At 30.2% G+C, this 25,909-nt stretch overlaps 1 protein-coding gene across 1 annotated transcript in view; it reads left to right on the forward strand.

Annotated features, from left to right (window-relative positions):
- The first annotated feature begins 6,630 nt into the window (after window positions 1-6,630).
- LOC111056543 (protein daughter of sevenless) overlaps window positions 6,631-25,909 on the forward strand; it is a 44,136-nt gene continuing 24,857 nt past the window's right edge. Inside the window, exon 1 of the mRNA XM_039438904.1 lies at window positions 6,631-6,913. Coding sequence (XP_039294838.1) covers window positions 6,830-6,913 — 84 coding nt within the window. The 5' untranslated portion in view covers window positions 6,631-6,829. The remainder of the gene's footprint in view (window positions 6,914-25,909) is intronic.

Genomic DNA, 25,909 nt, shown 5'->3' on the forward strand with positions numbered 1-25,909 from the left:
ATTCAAACATTTAAACATTTGAACATTTGAACATTTGAACATTTGAACATTCAAACATTCAACATTAAACATTTAAACATTCAAACATTTAAACATTTGAACATTGAACATTTGAACATTCAAACATTCAAACATTTAACATTTAAACATTTAACATTTAAACATTTAAACATTTAAACATTTAAACATTTAAACATTTAAACATTTAAACATTTAAACATTTAAACATTTCACATTTAAACATTTAAACATTTCAACATTTAAACATTTAAACATTTCAACATTTAACATTTAACATTTCAACATTTAAACATTTAACATTTCAACATTTAAACATTTAAAACATTTCAACATTTAAACATTTAAACATTTAAACATTTGAACATTTAAACATTTAAACATTTAAAAATTAAACATTTAAACATTTAAACATTTGAACATTTAAACATTTAAACATTTAAAACATTTAAACATTTAAACATTTAAACATTTAAACATTTAAACATTTAAACATTTAAAAATTTAAAAATTTAAACATTTAAACATTTAACATTTAAACATTTAAAATTTAACATTTCAACATTTAAACATTTAAACATTTCAACATTTAAACATTTAACATTTCACATTTAAACATTTAAACATTTAAACATTTGAACATTTAAACATTAAACATTTAAAAATTTAAACATTTAAACATTTAAACATTTGAACATTTAAACATTTAAACATTTAAAAATTTAAACATTTAAACATTTAAACATTTAAACATTTAAACATTAAACATTTAACATTTAAAAATTTAAACATTTAAACATTTAAAAATTAAACATTTAAACATTTACATTTAAACATTTAAACATTTAAACATTTAAACATTTAAACATTTAACATTTAAACATTTAAAAATTTAAACATTTAAACATTTAACATTTAAACATTTAAACATTTAAAAATTTAACATTTAAACATTTAAACATTTAACATTTAAACATTTAAACATTTAAACATTTAAACATTTAAACATTTAAACATTTAAACATTTAAACATTTAAACATTTAAACATTTAACATTTAAACATTAACATTTAAACATTTAAACATTTAAACATTTAAACATTTAAACATTTAAACATTTAAACATTTAAACATTTACATTTAAACATTTAAACATTTAAACATTAAACATTAAACATTTAAACATTAAACATTTAAAATTTAAACATTTAAACATTTAAAAATTAAACATTTAACATTTAAACATTTAAACATTTAAACATTTAAACATTTAAACATTTAAACATTTAAACATTTAAACATTTAAACATTTAAACATTAAACATTTAAACATTTAAACATTTAAACATTTAACATTTAAACATTTAAACATTTAAACATTTAAACATTTAAACATTTAAACATTTAAACATTTAAACATTTAAACATTAAACATTTAAACATTTAAACATTTAAACATTTAAACATTTAACATTTAAACATTTAAACATTTAAACATTTAAACATTTAACATTTAAACATTTAAACATTTAAACATTTAAACATTTAAACATTTAAACATTTAAACATTAAACATTTAAACATTTAAACATTTAAACATTTAAACATTTAAACATTTAAACATTTAAACATTTAAACATTTAAACATTTAAACATTTAAACATTTAAACATTTAAACATTTAAAAACATTTGAACATTTAACATTTAAACATTTAAACATTTGAACATTTGAACATTTAAACATTTAAACATTTAAACATTTAAACATTTGAACATTTGAACATGTAAACATTTAAACATTTAAACATTTAAACATTTGAACATTTAAACATTTAAAATTTAAACATTTAAACATTTAAACATTTAAACATTTAAACATTTGAACATTTAAACATTTAACATTAAACATTTAAACATTTAACATTTAAACATTTAAACATTTAAACATTTAAACATTTAAACATTTAAACATTTAAACATTTAAACATTTAAACATTTAAACATTTAAACATTTAAACATTTAAACATTTAAACATTTGAACATTTAACATTTAAACATTTAAACATTTAAACATTTAAACATTTAAACATTTAAACATTTAAACATTTAAACATTTAAACATTTGAACATTTAAACATTTGAACATTTAAACATTTAAACATTTAAACATTTAAACATTTAAACATTTAAACTTTAAACATTTAAACATTTAAACATTTAAACATTTAAACTTTAAACATTTAAACATTTAACATTTAAACATTTAAACATTTAAACATTTAAACATTTAAACATTTAAACATTTAAACATTTGAACATGCAAACATTTAAACATTAAGAGAAATGCCAAACCGTCGACTTGAATCTTAGACCTCACTTCGTTGGGTCAATAAAAATAACGAGCGAAACTCGGTGCCCCGATATTACTAATGATATAAGCAAAGTATAGCATGCTCAAGGATATAATATTTTGATGCATTCTGATCATAAAATTGAAAGCTTTGCTGAGTAGCCTATATATAATTATAATTTAACTCTTAATTATAAACGTCCACTAAATAATTCATGGCACACAATCGGCTGATGATTCATGTTCTAATTAATCATTATTATTCAATAATTAATGATTTATTCACTTCACAAACAAGTACGGTATAACATGAAATAATAGATAAAGTGACAAAGCAGGAAATTCAAATGAAAAAGAACATCGGACATTCCTGGGCCTGAGCCCAAGTGGATTGTACTACTTCTAATAAAACATGATAACTGAATCTAAAAAAAATAATAATTCCAAATCCAATATTAATCAAGTACTGAAGTCTCAAAATGATGAGTGAATCACTTTCTTTCTAAGGTTCAAATATAAGTCAGAAAAGCACCATTATCATAATATAATAATATTTTTGACAAAGTAATGTCATAGAGAAACAATAGCGTAAGTAGATATCCCATGGTCGTATAGAGCGTTTATGTCGCAACTTTTACTGTTATCTCAAGCCGATTACTGTCGATTTTTACTGTTTTGACCGGGTAAGAGTGTATGAACGGCACAATATAAGAGACTACCAGCGTCATAAAGGTTTACAGGAAAGAATTACGTGGACCACCAGCTTGAGATAACAGTAAACGTTGCGACATGAACGCCCTATATCATGGGATATCTACTCATGCTATTGTTTCTCTATGGTAATGTCTTCTGGAGATTGCAGGACTTTGCCCGGTTGCACAAAAGCCAGTTGAATTTTAATCATGATTGAATGCCACATAAACCAATCAGAGAAGGCTTTCCTGAAAAGAAGGCTTCTCTGATTGGTTGAGGCATTTAATTCCGGTTAAAATTCAACAGACTTTTGTGCGACCGGGCCTAATTTTGCTTTTTTACATCTGAAAAGTCTTGAAAACTTCCCTACTAGCAAACAACTTTCTGTAAAACAGAAGAGTGTATAACGCATTTGAAATTTGAGAAGACTTCAGGCAAAGAATCTGTAAAAGTACTCACATGCACACAATTTGAAAAATTATTAAAATCAGTGTTAATTTGATGAATGTTTGTTCACCGTACCGGTACAATGACTATTTTAGAAGAGATTGGAATCGTTTTGTGTGATTCATATTTTATTTTATTGTACTGATACTGACTGATCTTAGTGTTTTTGTGCTTGTTTTGACTTACTTTAGTGTTAAAAAATTGACGAAGTCCATGTAGTCCAGGCGCTGGCTTACATTGAGCATACATGAGAGAGGCAGAGAATTTGACTTCGGATTATTGTTAGGGGGTCTTTAGTGTATATGAAACTCGATGTCGTCACGTCCCAGGGTGAGAGATTATCAATTATTAAGGCTTGAGAGTTGAAAAATCGTGTTCAGCGACCGAAAATACATAAGATAGCGTTCCTGAAATACATAATTTGAATGCATAGACTAGTAGGAGCGATGCGATAGACAGGCCATTACGCGCATTAATCATAGTGGAGGACCGCGCCGCAGCGTAACAGTGCTACTTATCCCCCTCCCACCGCCGCATCTATGATCGTAACCACCAAACTATACATATCATTGGATTCAGCAAGAAACGGCCTACAACTTTTATTGGGAGCCTTTTCCTCTAAGTCGGCTAATTACTTGAATATTCGAGAAATAACAAAAAGTTCATAATAAAAAAATACATTTTTGGAGATATTTTATTTTTTTACGGAAAAACTATGCGGTTTATCGCAAAAATGTATAGGACCACATTGAAAGCCAGTTATGTGTACATAATATTGAGAAAAAATTAAAAGCTGTACTATGAATAGTAACTGCAGGACAGGCGATTTTATAAACGCGAGTTTTTTACAACTTACCCTCCTCCCCCTCAAGCTGTCGACCAGCCTGGGACGTGACGACATCGAGTTTCATATACACTAAAGACCCCCTAGCAATAATCCGAAGTCAAATTCTCTGCCTCTCTCATGTATGCTCAATGTAAGCCAGCGCCTGGACTAATGCATTCATGTGAATATTTTATGACCAATAAAATTCTATTCTATTAAGCTAACTTTTCATCAAAGAAAGTTCAAGCCTATGATTTTTATCAATAATTTAATTATGTATGCAAAGATTGAAAAAATATGAACAGAAAGATTATGCAAAAAGATGTGGAGAGGAGAGAATGATATATAGTAACTTCATTATGTTTATCATTTATTATTGCAGAGATAAATGATTGGACCTACACAAGTGATCAGTGTCAAGTAATTAAATAAAATATCTACTCTATGATAATACCTAGAAGCATTCTTGAATTGTATCATGATAATAGTATTGTAAAACTGTAGGCTACAAGAAGGCAGATATGTTTAAAATTGAATATGCTTTCAATTTGAGATAGGATCAATATTTTAAAAACTTTGTATACCTACTCTAAGGCTTTTGAAATTGTATTAATCAAAAATACTAATCGTAATGAGGTGGAATAAAATAAATTTTCATGATGACGCCTTTAGTAGTGCATTAAAATTTTAGTTTGGCTCAATAAATAAACAAATAAATTATCCCACACAGCACAAAAAGTTTAAAAAACGTTTAATAAATGTTTAAAATGTATAAATCCGATAAACGTTATGAAAACAACGTTTAATAAACGTTAGAAAAGTTTACCAAAATAAACGTTTACTCTATAAACGTTTAATAAACGTCTAGAATGTATAATGCTGATAAACGTTATGAAAACAACGTTTGATAAACGTTAGAAATGTTTACTAAAATAAACGTTAGAAAGGTTGGTACAGTATGGAATTTTTACAGTACCTACCCAGTCAACAAACATTTATGTGGTACTGTCAATATATTTTATTCCACCTTGATATGGAGAGATTTCACATCTCTGTTCATAGTGTAAATATCCGTGATGACTTGAACAGGATACTAAAATATTTTCTAAAATTTTCAATTGACAAGTAGATTTCAGAGACCAATTCTGCGTTACTATGGATCGAATTAACTATAGAGTTCATTGATTTGAATTATATTCATGCTCTTCTTCCACTTCAACTTGAGTTGTATCTGGATCTAAATAAAAGAGAATATCTTAATGGGCATAAGAAGCCTATTAAATCAGCCTTGCTGCATTTTTATATTCATGACAAATGTAATGGTATTGGCAGTATTCTATCAACAATGATAAGAATAATATGATGAAGTATGTGGTGATTTTGAAATAATATAGTACATGATAACATAATATCTTCTTAGGCTATTCGTTATCAGACGTTATAAAATATAGAAATTGTGATAGATAACAAAACTTTATTTTTACAATGTTTCTTAAATCGTGTTCAATTTTTAATTGATCCAACTTCTGTTAGTGTGCTAAAAATGTGAATAATTATATTCAGATCAAATTAGAAGGAGTTTTAGCAGAAATATTATAAGGGAGGTACTTCAAAATACTGTATTATCTGTACTGGTAGGTACTGAAAGCATTTTTTGTAGGTACATCAAAAAGGCGTCATTGATTTTTGGTAATAACAATAATATATTCCACTAATACAAGATGGAAATTTTTAATGAGTCATCAATGATAATAATTATTATCCTTCTGTGTTCGATGTTCCTATTTTGAAATACGGAATTCTAACAAAAGTTATTAACATGTAGAGATGGTATCAATTTATTGTAGTACTACCAAAAAATGAAACAAACTTAAATATTTTAACTTTTAAATTTAATATTGAAAGCAGATAGCAAAACGATAACTCCATCAGCATAGTAATCCATCAAATCTATGCTTTAGATGTTCCTCATGGATAATCCGTTCGCTAACTTTTTCAAAATTTGTTATAGAATCAAATAATTCAAAATGTTTACTCAACTTTGTTGTAAAACAATGCAAGCTTCAAATAATGGCGCGCTCTACTGCAGGCAGTGTTGTCAACGCACACATTTTCGTTGTTAGTTTTGAATCTTTCAACATGACCCTTGATAGCTCTGGTGTGATTTTATTTTGTGTTTTTATAAAAATTCCTACAATAAATTATGAATTTTAACAAACATTATTTTTAATCTCATTGCTGATAAAAATAATCAGTCCCAGCCCAAGCTGGTTGGTCAGCTTTCTCGGAATAGTTCTAATTTCATTCATCATCTGGTTTTCAGCTTCAGCTCTCAAGGCTCTGCCCAACAAATTGAGACGATTGTTGTTTCATGTTTTTCGTGTTCGGCTCAGTTTATTGTTATGTATTTGAAAGTTTGTGATATTTGTGAGTTACTTCGCTAATGTTAAATGTATTTATAACTTTGTTGATGCTAAATATTTATTCCAAACCATGTCGAACCGTTCAGACAGCCTTGAGGTTGTTCATGAAGGATGGCTAACAAAATCTCCACCGACTAAACGTATTTGGCGTGCCGTAAGTATTATTGTATTTAATTTGTCAGTCAATATATTCACAAAATCAACTCATAAATATACCAGAGATAACTTCAAATCTTAATAATAATCTACATACGGTAATTTCTAATTTGGATGAATGATTCCCAACTTTCACAAATGAAAACATTGTTGTTTTGATAACTACGCTTTATTCAAATGTTCCACAACAATCAGTACATCAACAATGCTTTAGTACGGGTTTTAAATTGTTGAAAAATAAGTTTAAAATCTAATAACTTTGAATTAGTCAAGCATAAATCAGCTGTGATAGGTTAGAAGCTCTAAACATGTATGTATTATAACTTCCTTATTGAGTTTATTTCAACTTCATATTCTTAAAGCTGCGTTTACACTAAAGTTATTAACAAAATGTTTGTTTTCCCGTCCTTATAGTTTCTATGAGATTGAACGAAACTTGACAAACACATATGTTCATCATCTGTATGAGAAGTTATGTTCAATCTAATAGAATCTATAAGGACGGAGAAATCAACATTTTGTTAATAACTTTGGTATTAACGCAGCTTAATCTCTTAAATTTTAACAATACTCTACATTCTGGCTGCAATACTTTGACTGTTTAGCTTTTATTAGAGGATAGAATTAAATTACTCAAATTAGAAATGTCACGATCAAAAATGACTCAAAACCTAACCAACCTAAACCTAACTCAGCCTAGACTCAAAACCATCTCAACAACCTAATTAAAAAACAACTATGAATAATTCTTATTTAGGTTAAGCCTATTTATTTATTCAATCATTTTACATAGGCTTACACAAATTCCAGAAAAGTTTCATAGGCCCAAAACTGTTTAGTACTAATTTATAGACCCATGCCAGTCCAAATGTAGCTAGGTTACATTTGGATTAAAAGAAATTAGGCTCAGCACATAATTTCTAGTATTGCTGGGTTTACACCAAAGTTATTAACCAAATAATCCTTAATAATAATAATAAGCACTAAATCCTTATAAATTCTATTAGATTGAACATAACTTATCATACACATGATGATTGTCAAGTTTTGTTTAATTTAATAAAATCTATAAGGATCAAGTTATTAAAATTTTGTTAATAACTTTGATGTAAACGCGGCTTAATGCACTTAATTTATGGTAATTATAAAATATTACACTTTATAAATAATATTTTAAGATTAGGGATCATATCCCAATATAATAGGGATTAAAATATAATATTCTGAAATTTGGGTTATAAAATTGCACGATTAGTTTATGGATAATCTACCCTACTCTAATTCATGCCTACATGGTTCAAACGTCCACTTCAGTTGACATGATTAGGTTAGCTTATGTCCCCTTTTATACTATTGTTGAGGTCTTGTTCAAGACCACATAATAAAATTGGACGCAACCTATAGCTTACTAATAAAACTATAGAATAACTTGATTGTAGTATCATAATCTTGATTGAATCATATCAATAATACAATCTTAATTGTATTATTCTTATCATGTTACTTTAAACAAGGACCTAAAAAAGGTTTCCATCCTTTATCCCTAGATGCCTACATTCAATGTTCAATGAGTTTTACCATAGAGAAACAATAGCGTAAGTAGATATCCCATGTCGCAACTTTTACTGTTATCTCAAGCCGATTACTGTCAATTTTTACTGTTTTGACCGGGTAAGAGTGTATGAACGGCACGCTATGAGAGACTACCAGTGTCACACAGCTTCACGGGGAAGAATTACATGAACTATCGGCTTGAGATAACAGTAAAAGTTGCGACATAAACGCCCTATAACATGGGATATCTACTTATGCTATTGTTTCTCTATGGTTTTACACAGGAAATATATTATAAATTTGTAGATTTAATCTGAGTTGAGGCTTGAAGTACTTATAGTTTCTCATTCAACCAATGCTGCCATTTTTAAGTTGATTAATTTTTCTGAAACTTAACTATGAAACTTAACTTCTCCTAGCCAACTTAACTTTTAGCCAACTGAACTATGAGTAGGCTAGATTAAATTCACATTTTTCTTCAATTTTCCTGTGTACAACAGTCCTTTTAGCATTGGGGAAAAATGAACCATTTTCAGGATTATGTTAACATCAACAGTAACATGATAAATGATTGTCGAAATTGTAACAGGTGATTAATCATTGCACGCTGAAATGTGCTTTCAAAAAATTAGTCCACGAGAACAATAGTAGTTTGGTAACGCATAGAGCCTGACAAAATTAAATTCTCTCTTTCCTTGACTTGCACACTTTCCTTTGACCTTTATTAATTAATTGAATGTCAATGCTTGAAAAAAATGTCTCCGAACATGATTATTTGTTCAGGAAAATTGATGTTTTCAGCCCTGTTGAGATTCTTGTTTGATCGTCAGAGTGATTATTTCAATTGAATGGCCTTGGATTAGTTGATTAGTGTTTAGTATAACTTGATTTCCATCCTTTAATGCTGTCAATAAATGCCTAGCATTCTTTCTCAAATATACTGTATGGTCTCAACAACTTAAGATGGTTAGGGAGTAGGGGACAATTAAAATAAGAAAAGAATAAATGAATAAGTTCATCAAATTTATTATAATCATCATGAAACTTAAGAAAAGAATAATTGAATATAAAAGTAAATAAAATTTTTTATATTCATCACGAAGCAGGATCATCACAGATTGCCATTATATTTTCAAAGTTTTTAAATGTCGTGAGATATTAACAATTTCAAGATATCATTGTATTAATAATGATAACACATTAATAATGTCTCTTTGTTGTAGTAGTGCTATGGTATAGCCTAGTTAGATCCAGGTTATAATGGCAGTGGAGAAAGATAGCAGAACAACGTTGCTGATCCTCTGTCTTGTCAATGCCTTCTATAGACAGTAACTAATACAGGTTTATTGATGTAATATTAACTGTTCATCCTCGTTTAAAATAATCAATTATATATTTTTATCAAGCGAGAAATTATATTTTTCAATGGTTTCATAATGAATTTTAATATTATGAAATATTTTGTTAATCTATTATTAATTCTACATTCTTAAAAGACGATCTGGCAACAGAGCAAATCGAGAAAGAGATAGCGCTATCTGCATTGTTGAATGAGAGACAAGGATAGCAATACCATTGCTAATCAAACACTGCCATTATAACGTGGACCTCACTATAGTATCCATATTCATTTATAGTGAGGTCCGTGTTATAATGGCAGTGTGTGATTTACAATAGTGTTGCTATCCTTGTCTATCGTTCAACAAAGCAGATAGCGCTATCTCTTTCATGCATTGCGATGTTACCACATCGTTTATCAACAATGTAGAAATTCAACTAATTGACAAAATATTTAATCTCAATCATGAAAATTTATTATTACATCTTTAAAAATATATTTTCTTGACAAATAAAATATGATTAACTGTTTTCAACAATAATGAACAGTTAAATTCATCAGATATACCAGTATCAGCTGTTTGGGTGACAAGGCTGAGATCTGGCAACCCTTTTCTCCTATCTTCCTACACTGCCATCATAACGTGGACCTCACTATATCTATTCATTTATTAATACAATCTCAAATAATATTCAATAAAACGACTCCAAATTATTGTCATAATGACTTATTGAAAAATTGAACTAGTATCGTAAGTTACACCATTATCAATCTATAGAAAAATTCAAATTCAAATGATCTTTATTCACAAAAAAAGTAATACAGCAGCAGAAACATTAGATAAATAGTGAATATTCCCCACAAAGACAACAAGCCTGGGTGTGGGGAAAATATAAATTTTTTGAGTGAATAATATGTTTCATATAAGTTTCATTGGTAATAAACTAGTTCAACTTTATAAAGCTTATCAGAGATTGATAATTATTGTGTAATAACTGAATCATTTTTCTCAATATTTTTTCATTGAAAGAGTAGTTTGTGATAACTAAAAGTAGTCTTATTTGATAATCATAATCACAGAAGATTATAACCTTAGGTAAATCTGCCTTAGGCTAGGCGCACACGAGTTAGACAAGACAAGACATGATCAGACACGTTTAGTCACAATACTTCACATAGTTGCTTACAAAGACATGTCTAATTGCAATGACTAATCAGTGTGAGTTGCGTCATAAGCAACAATGTGAATATTGTGGCTAAACGTGTCTGATAATGTCTTGTCTTGACTAACTCGTGTGCGCCTAGCATCAATCTTCTTGTCATAATTCACCAACAGTTCTCAATCTATTAGATGGAAATTTCATTCCATGTAGACCTATTTATCAGTATTGAAATTTTGAAATATTTCAGTTCAGTTCTAAATACTTCAAACCAAAGCTCAATTTTTTGGAAACGACATAATATTGCAATTCTTACAACTTAATCCCTCTGAAAAACAGATTTCTTGAAAAAATTGGGCTGTTCAAGTTAATTTTTGTGAAATAAAATATTGTAGCTGCTCAATTCTTCCTAAAATATCCACAACTAACAAACCTTATTCAGCTTCTAGACATCCACATTCTTACATAATCACCCACACTATAATAATAACATACCTGTCCTTCAAGGTAACATTCTAGCTCCAAAATCCCATTCATAAATTCTATAGAAATCCGAACCAACCAAAGTGAGATACATTCCAAACTGTCAGCATCTCTTATAATAATATAATCAATGCCTCCCATTCAAACAATGCTGACAGTCCTAAGTGATTCCCCCTTTAGAAGAAATGACTCACGAGTTCGAATTTTAATGACTGGTTGTACAAAAGTTGTAAGCAACTTCCTGAATGAATCATGCCTCCAACGTAAAATTTAGTCATCATTTACTATGTTTCATTCATAAAATCGTCTAAGAAAAGATGCTGAGTTCTTCCTAGGGAACAACACTACAAGTCAGTTCTTATGAATATGCAGTTTGGCCCACAGCAATATAATGAATGGAGTGATGAGTCTCAAGGAGTGAAGGTTGAATGTGTATTTTTTTGTATGTGAATTTTCAAATTAAATTCTATCTGTTTATTCATTTATACATTGATAGATACAATACATAATTCTCAACTATGAATGATTGGGGAAGGAACAACAGACTTAAAGCCCAAAACTGTTCCTTTCCCAAATTTATATAGAAATTGTCCAAATCCAATTTTAATTATCATACAAATAATTTGGCTAGTAGACACTTGGAAGGTTTGGATTGTAGTTGAGGTTGTGTTGATCTTTTATTGATATTTTGATATATAAGTAATTAAAATTATTTGTAAGTATTGGGTAATGAAGATTTGATTTCAATTAGGTTTTGGCGCAGGAGCCTCTAATTTACAGAAAATCATTGATTGAGTAAAATAATATTAGAAATCTGACGACCGATTTGATTGAGTTCCAGTTTGATCCTCAACTACTAATAAATTACTGATTGACTTAGATAGCGTTTGTGCAACCCTATTACTCAACTAAACTTCTACTTGCTTAAAGAACTTTAACTGACGTCAATGCTTAATCCTTGATTAAAATTGTTCGTTGATCACAGTTTGTGCAACCCTACCACTCTATTAACCATCTCAACTACTTGTTGAAATTTTTAATTAACTGACATCAAAGTTTAATCCTCGTTTAACAATGGTAGTTGATCACCGTTTGTTCAATCCTATCACTCAACTGAGTTTCTACTTTCACAACTAACGTCAAGGTTAATCTTAGATTTGAATTGATTGTTGATCACCGTTTTGCAACCCTATTGCTCGACTGAATTTCCACTTGCTTTAATAACTTTACCTGACGTCAATGCTCAATCCTCGATTAACAATGATCGTTGATCACCGTTTGTGCAATCCTATCAATCAACTAAATTTCTAATTGCTTTAACAACTACTTTAACTGACATCAAAGTTTAATCCTCTGTTAACAGTGATCGTTGATCACCGTTTTGAAATCCTATCTCTCAACTAAATTCTCACTTGCTTAAAGAGCTAGCTTTAACTGACGTCAAAGTTTAATCCTCGGTTAACAGTGATAGTTTCACCGTTTGTGCAACCCTATCACTCAACTGAGCTCCTACTTTCACAACTTTAACTGACGTCAAAGTTAATCTTAGATTAAAATTGATAGTTGATCACCGTTTTTCAACCCGCTCGACTGAATTTCTACTTGCTTTAAAAACTTTAACTGACGTCGAAGCTCAATCCTCTATTAAAAATTATTGTTGATTACTGTCTGTGCAACCCTATCTCTCAACTGAATTTTCACGTGCTTTAACAACTTTAACTGCCGTCAATGTTTAATCCTTGATTAAAATTAATCGTTGATCACCATCTGTGCAACCCTCTCTCACTCAACTAAACTTCTAATTGCTTAAAGAGCTTTAACTGACGTCAAAGTTTAATCCTCGGTTAACAATCATTGTTGATAACCCTTTGTGCAACCCTATCTCTCAACTAAACTCTCACTTGCTTAAAAGAGCTAGCTTTAACTGACGTCAAAGTTTAATCCTCTGTTAACAGTGATCGTTGATCACCGTTTTTCAACCCTATTGCTCGACTGAATTCTACTTGCTTCAACAACTTTAACTGACGTCAAAGTTTAATTCTCGGTTAACAATGATAGTTGGACACCGTTTGTGCAACCCTCTATCACTCAACTATACTTCTAGCTTGAACAATTTCAACTGACTTCAAAGTTTAATCCTCGTTTAACGAAGATCGTTGAACACAGTTTGTGCAACCCTATCACCCAACTAAACTTCTACTTACTTTGATAACTTCAACTGACGTCAAATTTTAAAAAACATCAACGACTGATTAACGTTTGTGCAACCGGCTGTTACTCAAGTAGTTCAAGTGTTCAAGTGTAACAGTTGTTGATGGCACATTTTCTTGGTAAAAACGACAGCCTTTTAAGGCAAGACAAGACCAAGTCAACAACTCTCCACTGACTTGATCTGCAGCCTATAATGCAAGCCATGTATAAGTGAGGTTATTCGATTTGAACTGAACTGTCAGCATTCCTTATGAATAACATCGATGCTTTCAATTCGACCAAAGCTGACAGTCTGTAGTGAGATTCATTCAAAATTCATCTAAACTCTGCAGTGAGTTCACTATTCATTCATCATTCTTATATATATATAAACTAGCCGTCAGGCTCGCTTCGCTCGCCATATCCGTCTAGCCAGGGGGCTCAGTCCCCTGGACCACCGTAAAAAATTAGATCAGCGGGCTCGCTTCGCTCGCCATATCAGGCGATATAATATTCCCAGGAATAGCTCTGATTGAAGTAGCAGTGCCCAATCAATTTTTCCGCGATAAATGCATTTCAATCTTCAACTTAACAAAGTCAACTCAACTTAATGCCAACCTGACAAAATTATTAATCTAGTTACCAGTTAACAACTGTTTCGAAGAGGTACTCTCTCTAGATTATAGTTCTATATTAACATATGGTATGGACATTTTTCAATTATAATTAAGAGATTGGAATAAGAAGAATATACATGCTAAAAGACGAACTTTAAACCCTTAAAAACCACCCTTAGAGTTAAAATATTGCCAAAAGATTTCTTAGTGCGCCTCTAAAGGGCCAACTGAACATACCTACCAAATTTGAACGTTTTTGGTCCGGTAGATTTTTAGTTCTGCGAGTGAGTGAGTGAGTCAGTCAGTCAGTCAGTCAGTGAGTGAGTGCCATTTCGCTTTTATATATATAGAAAAACACAGATCGGGAGAGAAAAACTATGGATACTTTCTAGTATTTTTCTCCCAAATTTCTTCTTCTTTTTTCTTCTTCGTCTACTTCTCCTTCTCATTCTCCTTATTCTTTTTCAATGAATGTATCAACCAATACGTTGGAAAGTTTTTTATTCTGTATAAAAAATCCAAACCAACTTTCCTTATAAAATTATTTCAACTGTTAAATTATTTACATTTCTTTCAAATATTGAGCTGACTCAATCTGTGATTTTCGTCACCGAATATGTTTAATCTCAGTCACTTATCAACACACTTCCTCCAGATAAATTTAAACAAACGTCATACAAACCACTGATAATACTCTATTCTAGTCGATTCATTGCTTTTATTACGGCTGAAACAATGGAACAATGCTGTGGAATGACCATTTAGAACAATGCAATCAGTCGAAATTAATATAATAACAATGGAATCTATCAGTTTTGCTAAAAATTCAGTCATGTATTTATTGATTGTGAGTCAATTGAACTCTGAATTTTTATTTGAACAATATCAGGGCCTAAGAGATTAACTTCAAACTGTCAGCATTCTTTATAAGTTACATTAATGATTCCCATTCAACTAATACTGACAGTTTTGAAAGTAAATAATTATCAACATTGTGCAGACAAATTGTCATATTTTTCATTTTCAAAGCTTTAAAACAATAAAGAATGGTATGATTGATGTATTAGCATCTTTGAGCTATATAATTGACCATGATTCAGACATTCTTTTCTATTTTTAGGAATATTTTTGGGATATTGTTGAACTATTTTGGTAACATGAGCCGTAAATGAAATGTAAATAACATAAATTTTGATTGTTCTGTCATCGAAAAATCACCTTACAATTCAGTCTATTTTGAAATATTTTTTTATTTTGATTATTCAGTGGTCAATAAATCACCACCACCTTTCAATTTAGTCTATTTTGAATAGCTCCCAAAAATTATCAAATTACTCTCAACGCTATATTTTGTTAAATTAGTTGTTTCTCAATATGGTCAATTCATTTTAGTTAGTCTATTTTTATAATCATCAAATTACTAACAATTGTTGTATCTTGAAGGAGGAGTGTATTTGATGAGGTTGACAGCAGTTTTAAAATAGTTTTGATTAATGAGCCGTTTGATAATTTTCGTATTGACTGATATCTTTGTTGTCCAAATTTACTCTAATAGAATTTCCATACTTTCCAATAAAAATCGAATTTCCATCTGGCTTTATAAAATAGAATTTATTGTACCCTTTAAAATTAATAAAATAATAAAACAAGCATACAAATTGTAAAGTCACTTGTTTTATTATTTTATTAAGTTACTATAATTCTATTTTATAAATACAAGAAAGTAGCCCTTAATTCATATATTTCCATCCAGCTGTTTACCCTGTTGTCAATATTTGCAGTAGCAGAAGTCTTCGGGGTGATCTACAGCATTTAATTGGGATTTTCGTTTAATAATAATTATCTAATTGAATTACTTGTATCCTTTCTATTATCTTTCAAACACAAGCATTATTTGCTTATAATATTCAATTTTTAAACTATTTAATATCAATTGATAGAGCTAGAAAATGATCCCGTATTATTTCTAATTTGTATTAATAGAAACAAAGAAATCTCGGTTTATTTTAGATACGGAACATGTGATTGTAAGATCCTAGCTTGTTTTGCTACTGTGTTATTATGATGTATTGCTTTTGCTTATAACAACAATGGTGACCTTGGCATGGGATTGCGGTTTAGAGAGAGAGAGAGAGTGAGATAGAGATTGATATAGATAGAGACAAAGAAAGAGAGAAAATATTGAGAAAGAACAAATGACACATAAATGAACAAGACCTTGCTCCCGTGAGGGCACGTGTAATTTATTGTAACACCTGATAAAAATTAAAGAGAATAAAAAGATGAGAAATATGCCGAAGAGAGAGAAGGATAGAGACAGTGTATTTCCCAGTGCATTTTGTTGCTTGAGATTACTATTGTCTGACGAAGTTGTCTAGAATTAATTTTTCTCATAGTGGTAAGGAAGGGGTAATAGAAGCAATAAATTTAAATTATTTGTAGTTTGTTGCATTTCTTACCGAATACTGTTGTAGAATGCACAGTTATTATTGTAGGTAAATTATTGATTCTACAGATGGAAATTACTAAATTAGCTCATCGAATTTCCATCTAGCTGTTTATCCTGTAGTCAATATTTGCAGTAGCAGAAGTCTTCGGTGTGAATTACAGCATTTAATTTGGATTTTCGTGCAATAATAATCATTGATTCTATTTCATTAAAATCTCATTAAAAAGCAGTTCAATCTGGCAGCAACAATCCTTTGATTGAAGTTGATTTATTGATTGATACAATAAGTACATCATCAAAATGATAGGGAGAAAAAAAAGGTAACCTTGTGCTATTCCTCTCTCAAATTTAGTTAAGGTTACACCTTAGAGAAACAATAGCGTAAGTAGATATCCCATGGTATAGGGCGGTTATGTTGCAACTTTTACTGTTATCTCAAGCCGATTACTGTCGATTATTGTCGATTTTTACTGTTTTGTTGGGGTGAGAGTGTATGAACGGCACAGTTTGAGAGACTGCGATCGTCACACAGCTTCACGGGAAAGAACTACGTGTACTATCGGCTTGTGATAACAGTAAAAGTTGCGACATAAACGTCCTATACCATGGGATATCTACTTACGCTATTGTTTCTCTATGGTTACACATAGTCCAAAATTGGTTAGTCTTGTCAGGCCTTAATTATTTTCAGAAAGTAAAATTATAATTATTACAAAGTTTCATTTATAATGTTGTAATTGTAAGAGAATAATATTGATTATATTCCAATAAAATCTAACGAAGAATCAGTTCAAGATAGGTGCCTACCTATCTGGAAATCACTGGTTTTTTATTGATTAGCTCATTGATTACCAATGATTTTATTGATTTTTAATCCTCCGCTTGTAGCTACATTTATAAAGTAGTAATTGTAGGTGAATGATATTCATTATATTCCAATAGAATCTAGAGAAGAAGCAGCTCAAGGTGTACCTATCTGGAAATCACTGTTTTTTTTATTGATTACCAATATTATTATTCTATTGATTTTCAATCCTCCGCTTGTAGCTACATTTATAAAGTAGTAATTATAGGTGAATAATATTCAAAATATTCCAATAGAATCTAGAGAAGAAGTAGCTCAAGGTATTTATCTGGAAATCACTGGTTTTTCATTGATTAGTACATTGATTACCAACGATTTTATTGATTTTCAATCCTTCGCTTGTTGGTGGTAAAACCCTCATAGATGGATTTGGGATTGAGATTGGAAAAAGTGTGAGATTGTATGGAAAAATTTCTAATTAGAGCATTACATGAACTTGAAACATTGGAAAGAGAGAGAGAGAGAAGATTGATTGATTGATTGATCAATATTACCTTATATTATATGATATCCAGGTCCTATCTGCCACACAACTGAGAGAGAGAGAGAGAGAGATTAGATTTGAGTTCTTTATTTATGTATGTTACAATATTTACTGGCTTATACACTAATTTACATTAAATGATGGTAATGCTAATTATTCAACGAATTTTGCAATGTATAAAAAATAAAAAAAGAGAATAAAGATTCAATGCAATTAGAATAACGATCATATAATATTGTGATGTAACTTCATAAATCGGCGGTTTTTCAACAAATAATTGTCGATTCTCTAAGAAGGATATAAAATAATATCCTTTCCATCAAACACGACCGGGTTGTGATGGAATAGAGCTGTTGGGAATTATAATTCGAAGTAATGTTTAAATGAGAAACTCTACTTAATAAGTTAAGAACTAAGTTAGATGATTTGAATATTAGAATTATGGGATGAATAAGAGGTAGAGAGAGAAAAAGAGAAAGAAAGAAAAAGAGATAAAGGAGGAAATAATTGAGAGAAATAGATTGAGGAAGTTCAATTGATTGATTGAATATGACAAATGGAAAGTTTTGATAACTTTTTCAAAGAATCATGAATCTTGAGGTGCGTACAGACCTACGCGCCGCGAACATGAGCAATTCACTTTTAATCAGTTGACTATATCTGTATTTTTACAGAAAAGCTTGGCATCAGCTGATTAAAAGTGAATTGCTCATGTTTGCGGCGCGTATATCAGTACGCACCTTTAAAAAAGTATGTATTAGTCTGAGACTAGAGACAAGTCGTAGTTTGAGAATTTGTAGTTCAAATCGTACTAGTCTAAGGGCCTTGTACAGTGCCAGTTTAAACTTAATTTAATCTTAAACTGGATTAAATCTATATCAAGTTTCATTTGTTATAATGTGATTGTTTAAGCCAACAGCTGATTGAATTCAGTTCAAGCTTTCACTGTGCAAACGGCCCTAAGTCGACTAAATTTAGTTGGTAAGAAGAAAAATCTAGAAGATTGAAGAATTTAAGTCGTGTACTGTGTAAAGTGTGATTCAAACACTTGAATACCCTGTCAGAATTCCTCATTTATAACATCAATGCTTTTCATTCAACCAATGCTGACAGTTTGAAACTGAAATCTCAACATAAAACAAGTCATGCTGCTCTACCCTTTAGGGATTATATTTTTAGAATTTTCGAATCACTCATGTAGACCCCGTGTGGTCTGTCACACTGGCTAAAGAAGAAGACAGAAGAAGAAGAAGAAGAAGACAGGATAACAGGAGAAGTGGAAGAAGTGGAAGAGGAAGACGAAGAAGATTAAGAAGTCAGGAGAACAGAAGTAGAAGAAGAAGAAAGGAAAAGAAGTGGGAGAGGAAGAGGAAGAAGAAGACGACATGAGAAGAAGTAGAAGAAGAAGGAAGAGGAGGAGAATGAGAAGAAAACAGGAAAAGAAGAAGAAGAAGACAGGATAACAGGAGAAGTGGAAGAAGTGGAAGAGGAAGACGAAGAAGATTAAGAAGTCAGGAGAACAGAAGAAGAAGAAGAAGAAGAAGAAGAAGAAGAATAGAATAGAATAGCTGTCTTTATTTTTACCTAGGAGGGCGGAGTTAGGGCGCAGCCGGCCCTCTCTTACACTCAACCCTCCAATACAACACTAAATAATTTTAGAAGAAGAAGATGGAGACAGAAAAAGAAGAAGGAGAAGGAGACAGAAGAAGGAGAATGAGAAAGGAAATGAAAAAGAAGACAGGAGGAGAAGAAGGATAATAAGAAGACTATAAAAGAATGAGAAGACAAGAGAAGAAAAAGAAGAGGACACAAGAAGAAGCAGACAGGAGGAGAAGAGAAAACTGGAGAGGAAGAAGAAGAAGAAGAAGAAGAAGAAGAAGAATGGAAGATGGGAATCGAAGAAGAAGAAAAGAGAGAGAGAGAAAGAAGTGAGAAAAAATACAAATAAGAAAGTTGGGAATAAAAAAATATTGACGAAAAAAGTAGTCAAGTCTGGTAGAGCATGTTTTGTAGCATATGGCTTCTGTTCTATAGTGAGGTTTACTTGACTGGCAGCTTTAGTTGAATGGAAAGGGTTGTGTTATTTATAGTGTATTGCTGGCTGGCATTTTTAAATAAATCTCATTACGGTATTGTAATGTACTGTGATTCAAGTAGACCAAGGGGTTGAGATTTAGGCTATATACTATTTATCAATTGATATTTCAACAAATAATGGCCCATATGAATAAAACCAGATCAAATGCTCATGAGCTAGAGCATGGAGCTTAAGGTTTTGCTCATGAGCAAAAGGTAGAAGCAAATGCTCACGTATTTTAAAGATTTTTCATCAGCTGATTCGCTTTTGTAGCCTCACTTTGTTTTTATAGCTCACGGAAGCGCTAAATATGCAAGTAGGGTGCACCGCTTGTGTTTGCGTCGTCTGCTCTTTTTTTTATTCATGAATAGAGTTTTAGGTTAGTTGAGTTTAGAATTTTGAAATAATAGCGTGAAAAATGTCATCTTTAAAATAATCTTCAGCATATTCTTATAATATCAATAGCCTTCTTATAATCGTCCACACCCTTATCTTCTTAAATGCCTATTTCCTATCTTGTGATGGCTATCTTTAGAACAGGTAGCTATCTTTTGTATTTATTCTTTTGTAGGGATAATGATTATATATATCATGGTTGTGATCGTATTTGGTATAGTTTCCTCTTTCTCATACGAATTAGTTGAGCCATTTTACTATGAGCAAAAGGTGATAAGCTGCTCTAGACTAGACTCACCTTTTTTGAAGCATTTGCTTCAAAAGTTGAACAAATGCTCTAGTTTATTCATACAATTTTGAGCAAAAGCTTTTACTTTTCTGCAAATGCTCAAACTATTTTTTTGATGAGCATGAGCAAAAGGTTTTGCTCACGTTTATTCATAGAAAATGAAGCAAATGCTCCATATTTTAGAAGTATAAGCAAATGCTCAACTTTATTCATATGGCCCAATGAGTTGATTTACTTGAAAGTTAGTATTTGATTGTATGGTAAGTTATTTTGTGGTATTTCTCCATAGTTGAAAGAATGAACAATGATGTTTTCTATACCACTAAATTTTTTCAAAATAAATTCACATCTTCAACATCAAAATCAGTTCAGCCACTACCATCTGGATCTATAAATTTGTTGACCGAGCGAAGTGAGGTCTATGATTCAAACCGACTGTTTTGAAAAAAAATAAATATAACTTGCCGTGCTACCAATTTTTCCTTAAACGGTTGGAATAGCATTTAACACCTATCAACCTAGGATAGTTGTCGGCTCCAATGAAATAGATACTTGATAAACTGTGAATGGATCTATTGCCTGTGAATGAGAAATCCAGTTTTCAGAGCAAATTAACTTATAATCTTCAGATGAAATTTTGGCAAAACACAGAAATATACAAAGAACAATAACTTACAAGCCTAATTATTTCAAGTAACTACGAACTAAAATACTTATCTAGTTTACAGTTGAAACACAGTGGCTATTGGCTTTACTACACTAATAGCTAATTTTGCACAAAAATTTATATAAAACTCAAACTAAAACATTAATAAACGAAAATGATTTAGAGCAAAACTCCACGACAACATTTGTAGCCAGCCATTTTTCAGAAGAAGGGGAGAACAGGAAAAGCAAAGTTGAAAGTCACGAAACCAACGCCCTGTTCAATATCGATCTCCACAGACACGTCATCAAAAAATTATAACTTATAAGTTTAGAATTCACATTCTACATCTATTCTCAATAAAACTTTATTTTAAAAATGTTATTTTAAATTTTTATATATATCTCGATTTAAATAAACCATTTATTCTGTATTTTGTTAACCCTGCCTCGGTGACACCATGGAACATGCAACAAACATTTACGATAATAAATTCTCCGTCAAAAAGTTTATCCGTCTATTGATAACTCTGACATTTACTATAAAGTTCCATAGATCTCGAATTGAAGATTCGATTCCAATGTGAGAAGAAAAATGTAATATTACAAATACCCCCCTCTTGACATAAAAAATTTTACTGTTTGAAAATTCAAAGAAAAAATTTACATTGAACCTAATGAAAATTGTTGAAATTTAAATTTGAGAACAGTAACAATTTTTTCTAGAAAAACATTACATGTCATCCAAAAATATTGAAAATTATTATAAAATTCATCAATAGCGTTTGTTATATGTTTCCAAACAATATCTCAAAATATAGAATATCAATATTACTTTTGATTTAGCTTTATAATTTAAAGAAAAATATCTCAACAGAAAGTTTAATATGTAGAGAATAGTTTTTTTTTTTTTTTTTTTTTTTTTTTTGAAATTGCACATAAATTTGATAGATAGAAAATTTAATTTTTATTGCATAAAAAAAATTTAGTATGTTGAATGAAAAAATTATTATTATTATTATTTTTTTTTTTTAAATGAATTGATGAATTGTTACATTTAATTTTCACATAAAATTTCAATAAATCAAAAAATGTTCATTTCTTTCACTATTGACGCGGTTGATTTTATTGATGCACATTTTGGAAAACAGTCCGTTAAGGCACTCAGTATGATTTTCAGTTAAGTGTGACTCCAATGTGATGACGTTAAGTGTTGGGCTGATCTGGATGCACGAAGTGTTGGGCTGATACTTGTAGTCGACTGCTGCATACCAAACTCGATACAGGTGACATCTCAGTTAGCATTGCTTCATGTTTGTAGTAGACGGCTGCATTCCAAATTCAATACAGAGTCACATAAATTTTGTATCATATTTGTAATTATACAATGTACATTTCAGGCTTGAAATGACAATGTAATTCTTTTTTTGGAAAAGAGATAGACGCTGCATACAGGATTAATTTAGGTGAGGATTAATTTAGGTAAGGTTTGGTTTTTTGATATTTTCAGCTTTGAAGGTTTAGAGCTCTGCATACAGGAATAATTTAGGAGAGGATTTTTTGAATCAATTCTTTCATGATACTGTGACTGTTCTTCTGAATTCAAAGTTGTGAATGTGAACATGGATGGCAATTACCTCCAGGTAATGCAGTAGTGTTGAAGTTTGAGATACAGAGTCAGCAATAAGCATTGGCATTGCTATTGGTGTATGCTTTGGTGTCGGCTTTGGTATCGGCGTTGATATTGGCATTGGCGTTGGTGTAGCTATTGACATCAGCACAGGCATCGGCGTTGATTTTGGTGTTGGCATCAGCATTGGCGCAGGCATTGGCGTAGCTATTGGCATTGATTTTTGTTGTTGGCATTGGCGCAGATTTTGGCATTGGCGTAGCTATTGGCATTGATTTTTGTTGTTGGCATTGGCGCAGATTTTGGCATTGGCGTAGCTATTGGCGTTGACATCAGCACAGGCATCGGCGTTGATTTTGGCGTAGTTATTGGTGTTGATATTGGTGTTGACATTAGCGTAGTTATTGGTGTAGGCCGCAGCGTAGATTTAGGCGTAGATATTGGCGTAGTTATGTCACACTAGTTTGAAAATCACCCAAATGTTCTTAACACTCTTCATGGCGTTCACTTGTTACTGATTTCGAGATTCACATGATAACTATTTCAATGTTAATGTCTGTGCTGTACCTGTTATCTTAAAATGCTTATAAACTAAGAAGAAAAACTTGATTAGGCTATCCATACAATCTAATACACATAAAATTAATTTTAAATATATATGAAATTGAAATTTGTTAACATCTTATTATACAGTCAGCAATACATAAATTGTGAAATATGGACATATCAATGATAAATAAAAAAAAATCATTCATTTATTCACTGTTCAAATATCAAAATTTAATCCATTCTTCAAAATAGAAATATAATTTCATAACACCCTGTATCATTATCAAAATTGTAAAAAACAAACATCATATCATCACAACAAAATTTAATTTCAATACATATTTCAATAATTTCAGACATTTGGTCTTCTATTCAATCATTTCATAATATATCTGCATTTCATTATTATTTAATATAACATTTCATTTATAGCATGTTCATTTCACATTTATGATTTATCATTCAGGGTTTCAAAATTATTTAGTTTTAATTTTGTTCAAAAATTGTATAAAAAGCAAATTATTTAATATTATTAATCATCGTTTGTTGGATACTATAGTTTATTTCGACTCTTCAATGTTCTAAACACAAACTACATTTCATGACAAAACTTTACTATCAATCATTAAACAAGAAACCATTCAAAACATCAATAATATTTTGCTTCAAAGGCAAACAATATTCATAATTAATCATCATTTTGCATCTATGGCAATCAACATAAGTAATCAACACAAAAAATATTATCTCATTACTGCCTCTCTAAGTCATAACCTCTGTTATTCCTTCTTTAGGCAATAATGGGTTTCCATCTCAAAAAACAATCACATACCAGCAAAATTCTAATCAACAAACCCCACTAAAAATTCTACATACACTCCAGCATCCATTTCAAACGATAATCAATCATATCAAAATTTATAGAACAAACAGTTTTAAAATTAAAAAAAAAATCAATTACAAAACACTTATTTCAATTAATAATATAACAAAACGTTTTAAATTAAACCAATTATTTTTAAAATAATTTAAAATTTAAAGACTGTATAATAAGTACAAACATTTCAAGATTATAATACAAAGATGATCAAGATGAATACTGGGTAAATAAGTTCCCTAAAAAATACAAAAAAGAGAAATAGAAAACTGGGTAAATAAATTCCCTAAAACAATACAAAGAAGAGAAAGATTAATTAGAGCCTATCCTACATGTCAGTACTGAACTTTCATGAGGAAGTATATTTAATAAAATATACTACTATGGAATTTTGTAAATTCCAAGTATGACTCTAATTTGTTATAATTGTGAGCTATCACTCCCACAAAAACAACTGGTGAAGGAAAAAAAATGTTGACTATTGTGACTGGGTGGATAGTTCCTAGATGTCTGTAAGGCAATGTGATAGCAGACTCTAGTATCGGACCACAAAAACAAAAGTATGCAAAAGGTTTTACAAACATTTATTGTTGCAGTCTTAAGGTTTTTATATCGCAAACAAGTAGGTCAGATAATCGAGTCCAGCCGTATGTGGTTCACGCCCACACATCTAAAAAAAATCACACCTACTTGTCTACCAAAAATCCAAAGTATTGGACAGCAAAGAAAAAATAAAATGCAAAATGGGTTAAAAGCCCAGAAGAAAACTATAACCTAATTACATATGGCTTATGGCACAATATGCAATGAAAGATGAGAACATGGGACATAATTGCTCTGAAAAACCTAATTACCTAATATGATACCTAAAAAAAAAATAGACATGATTAAAATATGTAATACATGATGAAAAAATATACCGCAAGCAAACAATTATTTACACAACAATGGATAGATTTTGGAAAAGTTAAGTTTTATCAACAATTTAAAGATTAGGAAAATAAGCTACTATTTCAACTTCTAAAATTATTTCAGAAAAAATACAAATTTAAATGACTATGGACAAGATTGGTTAAGATATGCATCATAGAAGAAATTTACTGAATATTACACAAAGACAGGAAAGAATCGAAAATTGAAAAGATTAAGGGCCAAGAAAAATAGGCTATAGGAAAGAAAAAAGATACAATTATGGACTCTTACCATACGTAGTATTTACGGTCATTGCTATTCTGAATCCCGGCATGACACAGGATTCCTAATCATTGTGTGTTGGGGAATACCCTTTCATCATGTGATTCATTGTCATCATCTTGTAAATAAGCAACTTGAAACAACCTTTGAATACTAGCACATCAATGGAAACTTTGTGTTTTGTTTTCTTCAATAA

Source organism: Nilaparvata lugens, chromosome 12 (assembly GCF_014356525.2).
Source record: "Nilaparvata lugens isolate BPH chromosome 12, ASM1435652v1, whole genome shotgun sequence".
Lineage (NCBI taxonomy): Eukaryota > Metazoa > Arthropoda > Insecta > Hemiptera > Delphacidae > Nilaparvata > Nilaparvata lugens.